We start from the raw sequence: 13695 nt of genomic DNA, 5'->3' as shown, positions 1-13695 counted from the left end.
ACGCTATGTCTGGCGCAAACCCAACACCTCTCATCACCCCGAGAACAGTGAAGCATGGTGGTGGCAGCATCATGCTGTGGGGATGTTTTTCATCGGCAGGGACTTGGAAACTGGTCAGAATTGAAGGAATGATGGATGGCGCTAAATACAGTGAAATTCTTGAGGGAAACCTGTTTCAGTCTTCCAGAGATTTGAGACTGGGACGGAGGTTCACCTTCCAGCAGGACAATGACCCTAAGCATACTGCTAAAGCAACACTCGAGTGGTTTAAGGGGAAACATTTAAATGTCTTGGAATGGCCTAGTCAAAGCCCAGACCTCAATCCAATTGAGAATCTGTGGTATGACTTAAGGATTGCTGTACACCAGTGGAACCCATCCATCTTGAATGAGCTGGAGCAGTTTTACCTTGAAGAATGGGCAAAAATCCCAGTGGCTAGATGTGCCAAGCTTATAGAGACATACCCCAAGAGACTTGCAGCTGTAATTGCTGCAAAAGGTGGCTCTACAAAGTATTGACTTTGGGGGGGTGAATAGTTATACACGCTAAAATGTTCAGTTTTTTTGTCTTATTTCTTGTTTGTTTCACAATAAAACATATTTTGCATCTTCAAAGTGGTAGGCATGTTGTGTAAATCAAATGATACAAAGTAATATATAAAGTAATTTTAATTCCAGGTTGTAAGGCAACAAAATAGGAAAAATGCCAAGGGGGGTGAATACTTTCGCAAGCCACTGTAGCTTCCCTCTGATGCTAGGACAGTCCCTGCCCATCTTCTGAAAACAAAACATGTGCACTTGTTTTTTCCTGCTAGCACTGACTTTGCTGAAAAAATGTACTTACTACAACTGTGATATGTGGTTGTCTCACCTAGCTATCTTAAGATGAATGCACTAACTGTAAGTCGCTTTGGATAAGAGCATCTGCTAAATGACTAAAATGTAAATGTAACTATGTAAGTAAATACAGGTATGTACTCTCCGTTGCATCAGGGTGAACACGCTTTGATGGGCTCCCATTTGGCTTTTAGACTCTGCGGGGATAGAGACCAGACGTATAGTGTTCCAGACTTAATTGATTGATTGATTGATTGATTGATTTATTTAAGACATATAGGTTAATGATCGTGTCATTTGGTTTCCAGACAACACAGCAGGGATAGTGACTAAGCGTGTGGGGTTCCAGAGGCGGGTCCAGGAGTTCTATGTGGTGCCTGTGGTGGTGGAGGATAGTGGGTACCCAGCCCAGAGCAGCACCGGCACCCTCACTGTCCGGGTGTGTGCCTGTGAGACCGACGGGTCCCTCCTGTCCTGCACGGCAGAGGCAGTCTTCCTACCAGTGGGCCTCAGCACCGGGGCAGTGATGGCCATTTTACTGTGCATGGTCATACTCCTGGGTAAGTCATGTCTGTCAGTCAGAGATTCTAGTGTAGAAACGCAGTATTTCTGAACTTGTATATTATTTCCATTTGACACCCACCTTGACAATGATAAATGGTAATAATGGTAGTAATGGCTTCCCCCAAGTGTTCATTTCCTGCTATAGACTGTAAATGCACGTTGTCATAATGTTAATGTGTATAATTTTACACTAGGGGGAGCTGAAGTCCTAACGTACAGTAATATCATTCAATTGACGTCACAATTTCAAAAATGGCCCTTGAAACAATCCCATAATCATACTTGTAGGTCGATTTAGCTCACTTATCTTGGTCCAGCCATTCCCACCTACTTTTTCCTACTAAAGTATAATCTCTTGCTGTTGAATAACATAACACAGTGAGCACTACGGTAGTGTGGAGTAGGCTGCTGAATTGTACTCTCTACTGTCTGCCACTGGGAGGGAGGAAGAGAGAGGGAGGGAGGGAGAGGTAGAGATGAAAGCATTGTGAAACAGCCTTTCATCCTGTCTGACTACTGCCTCAGTATAATAGTGACAGATGGCATGTCAGAAATGGATCACGGCTGGCCTCAGGCTGTGATTCCTTTAAGTTCTCCTGCTGAAAAAAAAGAACGTCTGAAGAAAAGAGGAAATTAACTAATGGCTCCTCACACATGACATCCCACTGTCTCTCTTCCCATTGCCTCCTACAGTACTGTGAAAAGCTCTTCAAATGCACGTCACTGTATATTTTAACTGCAGTACATCTATGTATGGAGACGATAAAACGGTGGGTGCGCTTGTTTCTTTTGTATTGTAGTGATCGTGGTGCGCTTATTTCTTTTGTATTGTAGTGATTGTGGTGCTCTACGTGGGCCTGAGACGGCAGAAGAAAAGGGAGACATTGATGTCATCCAAGGAGGACATCCGGGACAACGTGATCCACTATGACGTTGAGGGGGGCGGCGAGGAGGACACCCACGCCTTCGACATGGGCACACTGAGGAACACCAAGGCCATCAAGGAGCACATGCTCCGCCAGGGCACTGGGTCATGGTCAGATGTCACCGCTCAAACTGAGATCAATGGGTCAACCCCCACCACAGAGGGCAGCACTGACATCATCAGGGACTATATTCACCAGTGTCTCCAGGAGAACCACCTGGGTTTCTCTTCTCCGCCATATGACTCCCTGGCTACATACGCCTACGAGGGGGATGGGTCAGTGGCAGAGTCGCTGAGCTCCATCGAGTCGTGGACGGCGGACGGCCGTGAGGACTTCAGATACCTCAGCGAGTGGGGGCCATCCTTCAAAACTCTGGCGGGGATATTAGACAAAGACAAAGCAGATCCTCCCACTGTGGAAGTGGAGGAGAGCTGAGAGTACTTGTAAAGACAGGAATGACAGAAAATACTACTTGATTTGCAAAAGTTATTTTACTTTTATTGTTTATTTTTTTAAGACAATGGGAATAAAATACAAGCCTTTCACTTCAGTTTTTATCATAGTTTTATGGTGGTTGTTACTGTTGTTGGTTTTTTTATTAAAATAAACTTGACAAGCTATCAAAGTGCCTCAGGAACTGCTCTGTTTTTATCGAACTACAGAATCTACAAAATGTCTTTATTGTAAGAATGTAATAATCTATTGAAAAGAGACCCCTCATCCATGCTCACATAGGCCAGATACACTCACCCACTTCAGCTAAACTGGGCCTTTAGACAATAATCCTTATAGCCCTTCAAAAGCATGCAGTTGTTAACTACAGTACTGTACAATAATCTTTACTTAAACCCTTCTCCATGGATTCTGATGACCCAGCTAGAATTGAAGGTGGTGCTAATCACAATAGGCAAATTGTTTCTGTCGAAAACAAGACCCAACCAATGCTCTTGTTTGTCTAGTTCATCTCCGAGGAGCTACAAGCTTTCATCCTCTTTTATTCTTGTCAAATTAAATGTCAAGTGATTTTCAAATGTCAACTGCAGTGGAATATTTTATTGTAAAGCGATTCTCGCATTAATTATGCTAAAGACTGTAAGGATAAGACAATTATCTTGAAAATTATGAGCTTTCTAGTTCACCATACTCAAAATGGTTTGACTTTACAGAAACGTAAGCAGGGTAGGATCAGACAGTTTCAGTGCATTATTTTATTTGTTCATTTATGTTTATCCACATAACCTTTTCAATGTATGTTGATCTACCTGAAAGCAGACATTAACATATAACATTGTATCCTTTTGAGTTTTGTTTCATATACTGTATGTTGTTATAATACATTAACACACACTCCTTGAGTAGGCAAGTGATGAACAGTTATTTTTTCTTCTCACAAGCATTTGCATGTGTTTCATTTGTCGAAGGAAGCAAATAGATAATTAACCTAAAGTCGTACCTTGAAGGTGACGAAGAAATATATAATTACATTTTTATTGTGCAGGTAAAAGCAACATTAATAATTTTTAAGTGTGTGGCTAAAAACAAATTAAATATCCACACACAGCGTTATTCTACTCCCAGAGAACAACATTACATGTTGACCCTAATAAACATGTCATCATACTAAATCATTATTTTGTTATTCACATCAACAGCAGTAACCCACAGCCCCCAGGCCAGAAGCACCTCTGGAAGTGAGAACATGGATGAAGACATCATCATCAGGCTGCTAAGCTGCCGGTATCCCACTGCATAGTATCATGTTCCTTGCTCACATGCTGGGGCCTAAATTGGCCAATCTAATTTAGTGCAAAGACATATTAATAGTGGATTTTTTTATTTATTCCCTTTTCCCCAACACTATGCCACCAGCAGAGCTCTAGAATTACCTTGTTTTATTTAGGCAGTTGAAATGGCATATTCTGAGGAATTCCTTTTATTTAACCTTAATTTTGACAGGGAGTCTGCTGAGTCCAAGGTCTCTTTCACAGATGAGCCCTGCATCACATCAATACACATCAATATACATTATGCACACCATTATACACATCATTATACACATCAATATTCACATCAATACACGGAAAGCAAAACACAATCATAGAAAACAAACACATCTTTCAGTAAATGGTCAATAAGCCTTTTGAATTGCCCTAGAGGCACCAATTCATCCAATTTTAGAGAGCATTGGAGATTATTCTGTAAATAAGGTGTAAAGAAACTAAAAGCAGATTAACTCAGTAGAGTTCAAAGGGATCTCCAGAGTTAGCCATCCCTGAGACTGAGTCTGGTATCTCGTACGTCTGTAAGTTAACAATGAAGTAAGGTACGGCGGAAGTTTATGCAGGAGGGCTTCATAAACAAAAACAGTGCAACGCATCGATCTACGAGACTTCAGAGAGGGTCAGCCTACTTTCTAATACAGAATGCAGTGATGTGTACTGATCCTATCACCTGTAATAATTGTAGTGTCCTATGATAAACTGTGTCCAATGGGTTCAATACAGTGGCAGCTGCATTCATATAGACAATATCCCCATAGTATGAATGTTGACTGAATGAGTTGTTTTCTGCTATTTAATGAAAGGATTTACCTATTCCTATATAATTAATTGTAATTCTTAATTTCTTATCTAACTAATCAACATGCTTTTTCAAAGATAGCCATTCGTCAATCCAGATACGCAGACATTTATAAGCGGGGACACGATCAATAAGGGCACCATCCAATGTACATACATAAATCATCAGATATATTTTTATGTGAGATGGAGAATAACATATACTTGGTTTTACTTGCATTAAGTACCAATTTCAGTTCAACAAAGGATTTCTGCAAAGCAATGATGGCAGATTGAGGTTCCAAAAGAGCTTGGTCAATCATGGGTTCAACTGAGCTCCATCATTCATTGAAACAGATGGCTCATTCATCATAAAACCCACTGATATTGCCAACCAAGGTAGTGGGTTCGATCCCCGGGACCACCCATACACAAAAATGTATGCACACATGACTGTAAGTCGCTTTGGATAAAAGCGTCTGCTAAATGGCATATTATATTATATTATAACTACTTTAATGTTTTTTTCATTGGCAAGATTAGCAAATTTAGGCATGACATGCCAGCAACAAACGCTGACACTACACATCCAAGTATAACTGATCAAATTATGAAAGACAAGCATTGTAATTTTGAATTCCGTAAAATGAGTGTGGAAGCAGTGAAAAATATATTGTTGTCTATCAACAACGACAAGCCACCGGGGTCTGACAACTTGGATGGATAATTACTGAGGATAATAGCGGACGATATTGCCACTCCTTTTTGCCATATCTTCAATCTAAGCCTACTAGAAAGTGTGTGCCCTCAGGCCTGGAGGGAAGCAAAAGTCATTCCGCTACCCAAGAATAGTAAAGCCCCATTTACTGGCTCAAATAGCTGACCAATCAGCCTGTTACCAACCCTTAGTAAACTTTTGGAGAAAATTGTGTTTGACCAGATACAATGCTATTTTACAGTAAACAAATTGACAACAGACTTTCAGCATGCTTATAGGGAAGGACATTCAACAAGCACAGCACTTACACAAATGACTGAGGATTGGCTGAGAGAAATTGATGATAAAAAGATTGTGGGAGCTGTTTCGTTAGACTTCAGTGCGGCTTTTGACTTTATCGATCATAGTCTGCTGATGGAAAAACGTATGCGTTATGGCTTTACACCCCCTGCTATATTGTGGATAAAGAGTTACCTGTCTAAAAGAACACAGAGGTTGTTCTTTAACGGAAGCCTCTCCAACATAATCCAGGTAGAATCAGGAATTCCCCAGGGCAGCTGTCTAGGCCCCTTACTTTTTTCAATCTTTACTAATTGCATGCCACTGGCCTTGAGTAAAGCCAATTTGGCCATGTATGCAGATGACTCAACACTATACACGTCAGTTACTACAGCGAGTGAAATCACTGCAACACTTAACAAAGAGCTGCAGTTTCAGAATGGGTGGCAAGGAATAAGTTAATCCTAAATATTTCAAAAACTAAAAGCATTGTATTTGGAACAAATCATTTACTAAACCATAAACCTCAACTAAATATTGTAATGAATAATGTGGAAATTGAGCAAGTTGAGGTGACTAAACTGCTTGGAGTAACCCTGGATTGTAAACTGTCATGTAGCGAAGATGGGGAGAAGTCTGTCTATAATAAAGCGCTGCTCTGCCTTTTTAACAACACTATCAACAAGGTAGGTCCTACAGGCTCTAGTTTTGTCGCACCTGGACTACTGTTCAGTCAGGTGGTCAGGTGCCACAAAGAGGGAGCTCGGAAAATTACAATTGACTCAGAACAGGGCAGCACGGCTGGCCCTTAAATGTAAACAGAGAGCTAACATTAATAATATGCATGTAAATCCCCTGTAGCTCAGTTGGTAGAGCATGGCGCTTGCAACGCCAGGGTTGTGGGTTCGTTTCCCACAGGGGGCCAGTATGAAAATGTATGCACTCACTAACTGTAAGTCGCTCTGGATAAGAGCGTCTGCTAAATGACTCAAATGTAAAATGTAAATCTCTCATGGCTCAAAGTGGAGGATAGATTGACTTCGTCACTACTTGTTTTTGTAAGAAGTGTTGACATGCTGAATGCACTGAGGTGTCTGTTTAAACTACTAGCACACAGCTCGGACACCCATGCATACCCCACAAGACATGCCACCAATGGTCTCTTCACAGTCCCCAAGTCAAGAACAAACTATGGGAGGCGCACAGTACTACATACAGCCATGGCTACATGGAGTACGTGGTGCAGACACAGATCCTCTCCATGTCACCTGGTAGGAGTGGCCTGCCAGGTAGGATGCAATCCAAGAGTGTGCAGAGCCTGAGACCTCCAACCTTGAGAGGGTGGAGAGCAGGATCTGATGGTTCATGGTGTCGAAGGCAGCAGATAGATCTAGGAGGAGGAGAACAGAGGAGAGAGTATCAGCTTTGGCAGTGTGGAGAGCCTCCATAACACAAAGGAGAGCAGTCTCGGTTGAGTGACATGTCTTGAAGCCTGACTGGTTAGGGTCAAGAAGATCGTTCTGAGAGATAGCAAGAGAGTTGGTCAGAGACAGCATGCTCAAGTGTTTTGGAAAGAAAAGAAAGAAGGATACCAGTCTGTAGTTTTTGACGTCAGAGGAGTCGAGTGTTGGTTTCTTGTGGAGCGGAGCGAGCGACTCCGGCCATTTTGAAGTCAGAGGGGAAGCAGACAGTTGTCAGGGATGAGTTGATGAGGGATATGATGATTGGGAGAAGGTATCCAGAGATGGTCTGGAGAAGGGAGGAGGGGGTGGGGTCGAGCTTTCAGGTTGTCGCAGGGTCGGACCTCACTAATCACAGGATTTCATCTGGAGAGAGAGGGGAGAAAGGGGTCAATGCGTAAGGTAATTCTGTGTGAGTAGGACCAATGGACTCAATAGGCTGAGTGAATGAGGAGCGGATGTCGTCAACCTTCTTTTCAAAGCAGTTGGCAAAGTCGTCTGCAGAGAGGGAGGAGGGAGGGAGTGGAGGATTAAGGAGGGAGTAGAAGGTGGAAAATAGTTTCCTAGGGTTAGAGGCACAAGCTTAACATTTTAATAGAAAGTGGCTTTAGCTGCAGATACAGAGGAAGTGAAGTTAGAGAGGAGGGAGTGAAAGGATGATAGGTCCTCTGGAAGTTTAGTTTTCCTCTGTTTTTGCTCAGCTGCCCGCAGCCCAGTTCTGTAAACTCGCAATGAGTCACTCTGAGACGGAGCAAGATGGGTAGGCTGAGCCGGCTGGGAGGAAAGGGGACAGAGCGAGTCATAGGATGAGGAAAGGGAGGAGAGTAGTGTCGAAGAGGCAGAATCAGGAGACAGGAGGGAGAAAGATTTAGCAGAATGGAGAGATTATAGGATAGAAGAGGAGAAAGTAGTGGGAGAGAGAGAGCAAAGATTGCCATGGCGCATGACAATCTGGGTAGGGGCTGAGTGGCTAGGGTTGGAGGAGAGGGAGACAGAAACGAAAACAAAGTAGTGATCAAAGACCTGAAGGGGGGGTTGCAGATTAGGTTAAGCGTATTGCCTGCGTATTGCCTGCCTGGAAAGGGGTGAGGTCAAAAGAGGCAAGGAGGGGAAAGGAAGAGGTGGAAAGAAATGAATTGAAGGCAGACATCGGGAGGTTGAAGTCGTACAGTACAATGAGCTGTGAGCCATCATCAGGAAATGAGCTTATCAAGGTGTCAAGCTCATTGAGGAACTCTCTAAGGGCACCTGGTGGGCGATAGATGACAACAATGTTAAGCTTGAGTGGACAAGTGACAGTGTCAGGATGGAATTCAAATGAGGAGATGAACAGGTGAGTGAGGGAGAAAATTCTAATAGTTCGCCTAATTTCAGTTTATATGACAAAACAAGCAACTATAGTGTAGAGAATCATTTTACCATCTAAACTGCTGTAAAATATATTTTCCATAACCATAAATATTGTATTTTCAGCTCTTTGAAGTTGGTGCACAAAACAGAAAGTAAAAGACGCAAAAATTAAACTTACGAACGGGAAGCATAGAACCAGCGCACATAGAACAGATGTACCGTTTCTTAGATTTGCTTTCAATGAGAATGACAGATATATAACTCACATTTCTGTGTGAATTTCGTCAGGTCGCCCAAAAAGTTAAATATTGCAGCTTTAAAGGGAAATGTCAAAATTCTTAAACTTCATACTCATTATCTCCAGCACCACCCCAACAACAACATATGTGAACATGTTTTGTAGTAAAAAAGATAGAGGAAGATAAGTGTTTTCAATGACATCATCGGTGTGCATTGTGTGATTTTAACCAATTATGAGTAGGCATTGCCTACTAATTACCTACTAATTGCCTGCTAATTTGTTAATGATGTAATTGGATACACCTCTATCTTTCTTAGTACAAAACATAGAAACACGCAATTTTCACGTATGTTGATGTTGAAGCGGTGCTGGAGATGATCAATATGAAGTTTTTTATATTTTTATATTTCCCTTTAAAGACGCACTCCAGCTATTTTTTTACTTTTCCAGTTGAAAAACAATATCCCATGTATAAATACAGTAATATACACACACTTAAGGGGAACAACAATATGTTTGGCGCAAAATAGACTGCAAACTTCAAGGAGTAGGCCGAATTAAGGAGTAGGCCTTATGGTGCCCTCTGATGTCATCGGCCTTCCCCCTTGCTTGCAGGAACAAAAGAGGAGCAATAGAGAACAAAAGGCCCACCCCCCCCACTGGACCACTTATTGAGATGTGCCTTTTGTTAAGTAAATCAGGTGATAAATGAGGTGAAAAGGAGACTGGAGTGCGACTTTAATTTTCACATGGATGATTCACTATCTGATAAAATATCTTAAAATACTGTGGCCTTATATGAACAGTTGCGTAATATCTTCGTGCTGTAAGTATTTTAAATTGTTAATGCTATTCCATTATAAAATGAAGAACCCTTCAGTACTCCTTCATGATAATTCCTAGAAGAACCTATCTGTTTTCCCTGTCTCTAGCACATGACTTTACATCTAAAGCATTCTTTAAGATACTCCAATTTGATGAATTGGATTTATAAACTGAAGGTTATTTTCAGAGATTTGAAGTATGATTACATTCAGGTCAAATCTTGTAACTATACTGTATTAGATAGTTACATACAGCCGGGGAAAACTATTGGATATCAGAGTGGCGGTAACTCACCAGCATTACGACCAGGAATACGACTTTCCCGAAGCAGATCCTTTGTTTGCTCTCCCCAGGGCAACTGAACTGATTCCAGCGGCTGACCCAAAACATCGCCGGCGGAGGAGAGGCACTCGGAGCGGCCTGCTGGTTCGACTTAGGAGGCGCGCACACCACCCACCGCTTCCAAGTATACTACTCACTAATGTTCAGTCTTTGGTTAACAAGATCGACGAACTCCGGGCAAGGATTTCTTTCCAGAGAGACATCAAGGCCTGTGACATACTTTGTTTCATGGAAACATGGCTCTCTTGGGATATTCTGTCGAAATCGGTCCAGCCAGAGAGGTTCACAGTTCATCGCGCAGACAGGAACAAATATCTCTCCGGGAAGCAGAAGGGTGGATGTGTGTGTTTCATGATTAACGACTCATGGTGTAATTGTAGTAACATACAGGAATTTTGTTCACCCGACCTAGAATATCTCACAATCAAATGCCGACCGTATTATCTCAGAAGAAAATTTTCTTCGGTTATAGTCACGGCCGTGTATATCCCCCCTCAAGTCGATACCACGACGGCCTTCAAAGAACTTCACTGGACTTTATGCAAACTGGAAACCACATATCCTGAGGCTGCATTTATTGTAGCCGGGGATTTTAACAAAGCAAATTTGAGGACTAGGCTGCCGAAGTTCTATCAACATATCGACTGTTGTACTCGCGCAGCAAAAATCCATGACCATTGCTACTCGAACTTCCGGGATGGTTATAAGGCCCTCCCCCGCCCTCCTTTCGGCAAATCTGACCACGACTCCATTTTACTCCTCCCTTCCAATAGGCAGAAACCCAAACAGGAAATACCAGTGCTAAGGACTATTCAACGCTGGTCTGACCAATCGGAATCCGCGCTTCAAAATTGTTTTGATCAAGCGGACTGGGATACAGTTGAAGTCGGAAGTTTACATACACCTTAGCCAAATAAATTTTAACTCTGTTTTTCACAATTCCTGACATTTAATCCTAGTAAACATTCCCTGTCTTAGGTCAGTTAGGATCACAACTTTATTTTAAGAGTGTGAAATGTCAGAATAATAGTAGAGAGAATTATTTATTTCAGCTTTTATTTCTTTCATCACATTCCCAGTGGGTCAGAAGTTTACATACACTCAATTAGTATTTGGTAGCATTGCCTTTAAATTCTTTAACTTGGGTCAAATGTTTCGGGTAGCCTTCCACAAGCTTCCCACAATAAGTTGGGTGAATTTTGGCCCATTCCTCCTGACAGAGCTGGTGTAACTGAGTCAGGTTTGTAGGCCTCCTTGCTCGTATATGCTTTTTCAGTTCTGCCACAATTCTATATGATTGAAGTCAGGGCCTAGTGATGGCCACTCCAATACCTTGACGTTGTTGTGCTTAAGCCATTTTGCCACAACTTTGGAAGTATGCTTGGGGTCATTGTCCATTTGGAAGACCCATTTGCGACCAAGCTTTAACTTCCTGACTGATGTCTTTAGATGTTGCTTCAATATATCCACATAACTTTCCTTCCTCATGATGCCATCTCTTTTGTGAAGTGCACCAGTCCCTCCTGCAGCAAAGCACCCCCACAGCATGATGCTACCACCCCCGTGCTTCACGGTTGGGATGGTGTTCTTCGGCTTGCAAGCCACCCCCTTTTCCCCCAAACATAACAATGGTCATTATGGCCAAACTGTTCTATTTTTGTTTCATCAGACCAGAGGACATTTCTCCAAAAAGTACGATCTTTGTCCCCATGTGCAGTTGCAAACCGTAGTCTGGCTTTTTTATGGCGGTTTTGGAGCAGTGGCTTCTTCCTTGCTGAGCGGCCTTTCAGGTTATGTCGATATAGGACTTGTTTTTACATTTACATTTACATTTTAGTCATTTAGCAGACGCTCTTATCCAGAGCGACTTACAGTTAGCGCATACATTATTTTATCGAACCCACAACCCTGGCGTTGCAAACGCCATGCTCTACCAACTGAGCTACACCCCCTTTTACTGTGGATATAGATACTTTTGTACCTGTTTCCTCCAGCATCTTCACAAGGTCCTTTGCTGTTGTTCTGGGATTGATTTGCACTTTTCGCACCAAAGTACGTTCATCTCTAGGAGACAGAACGCATCTCCTTCCTGAGCAGTATGACGGCTGTGTGGTCCCATGGTGTTTATACTTGCGTACTATTGTTTGTACAGATGAACGTGGTCCCTTCAGGCGTTTGGAAATTGATCCAAAGGATGAACCAGACTTGTGGAGGTCTACACATTTATTTCTGAGGTCTTGGCTGATTTTTTTTGATTTGCCCATGATGTCAAGCAAAGAGGCACTGAGTTTGAAGGTAGGCCTTGAAAAACATCCACAGGTACACTTCCAATTGACTCAAATGATGTCAATTAGCCTATCAGAAGCTTCTAAAGCCATGACATCATTTAATGGAATTTTCCAAGCTGTTTAAAGGCACAGTCAACTTAGTGTATGTAAACTTCTGACCCACTGGAATTGTGATACAGTGAATTATAAGTGAAATAATCTGTCTCTAAACAATTGTTGGGAAAATGACTTATATCATGCACAAAGTATATGTCCTAATCGACTTGCCAAAACTATAGTTTGCTAACAAGACATGTGTGGAGTGGTTGAAAAATGAGTTTTAATGACTCCAACCTAAGTGTATGTAAACTTCCGACTTCAACTGTATGTTCCGGGTAGCTTCCGAAAATAATTTAGACGAATACACTGAAACGGTGACTGAGTTTATCAGGAAGTGTATAGGTGATGTTGTGCCCACTGTGACTATTAAAACCTACCCTAACCAGAAACGGTGGATAGATGGCAGCATTCGCGCCAATCTGAAAGCGAGAACCACCGCATTCAACCATGGCAAGGTGACTGAGAATATGGCAGAATTCAAACAGTGTAGCTACTCACTCCGCAAACTGGCAAAACATCAGTATAGAGACAAAGTGGAGTCGCAATTCAACGGCTCAGACACGAGACGTATGTGGCAGAGTCTATAGACAATCACAGACTACAAAAGGAAAACCAGCCACGTCACCGACACCGACGTCTCGCTTCCAGACAAGCTAAACACCTTCTTCGCCCGCTTTGAGGATAACACAGTGCCACTGACGAGGCCCACTACCAAGGACTGTGGCCTCTCCTGATCAGTGGCCGGCGTGATTAAGACATTTAAGCATGTTAACCCCCGCAAGGTTGCCGGCCCAGACGGCATCCCTAGCCGCGTCCTCAGAGCATGCGCAGACCAGCTGGCTGGTGTGTTTATGGACATATTCAATCTCTCCCTTTCCCAGTCTGATGTTCCCACATGCTTCAAGATGGCCACCATTGTTCCTGTAACCAAGAAAGCAAATGTAACTGAAAGAAATGACTATCGCCCTGTAGCACTCACCTCTGTCATCATGAAGTGCTTTGAGAGACTAGTCAAGGATCATGACGGGCCGCCCCCAGGTGGTGAAGGTAGGAAACAACATCTCCACTTCGCTGATCTTCAACACTGGGGCCCCACAAGGGTGCGTGCTCAGCCCCCTCCTGTACTCCCTGTTCATTCCATTCCTTACTAGTTTTGTGTGTATTAGGTATATGTTGTGAAATTGTTAGATATTACTTGTTAGATATTAC

At 42.5% G+C, this 13695-nt stretch overlaps 1 protein-coding gene across 1 annotated transcript in view; it reads left to right on the top strand.

Moving 5' to 3' along the window:
• The window catches only part of LOC311150443 (cadherin-12-like), a gene marked incomplete at both ends in the record, with an annotated part of 54564 nt that extends 51803 nt beyond the window's left edge, over positions 1–2761 (top strand). Inside the window, 2 exons of the mRNA XM_084187930.1 lie at positions 1145–1396; positions 2235–2761. Of these exons, the coding sequence (XP_084044056.1) occupies positions 1145–1396; positions 2235–2761 (779 nt within the window). The remainder of the gene's footprint in view (positions 1–1144; positions 1397–2234) is intronic.
• Between the last annotated feature and the right edge of the window lie 10934 nt (positions 2762–13695).

The sequence above is a fragment of the Coregonus lavaretus genome (genome assembly GCF_964263955.1).
Source record: "Coregonus lavaretus genome assembly, chromosome: 23".
Lineage (NCBI taxonomy): Eukaryota > Metazoa > Chordata > Actinopteri > Salmoniformes > Salmonidae > Coregonus > Coregonus lavaretus.
The sequence above is the reverse complement of the archived record's forward strand: the minus strand, read 5'-3'. Positions and strand labels throughout refer to the sequence as shown.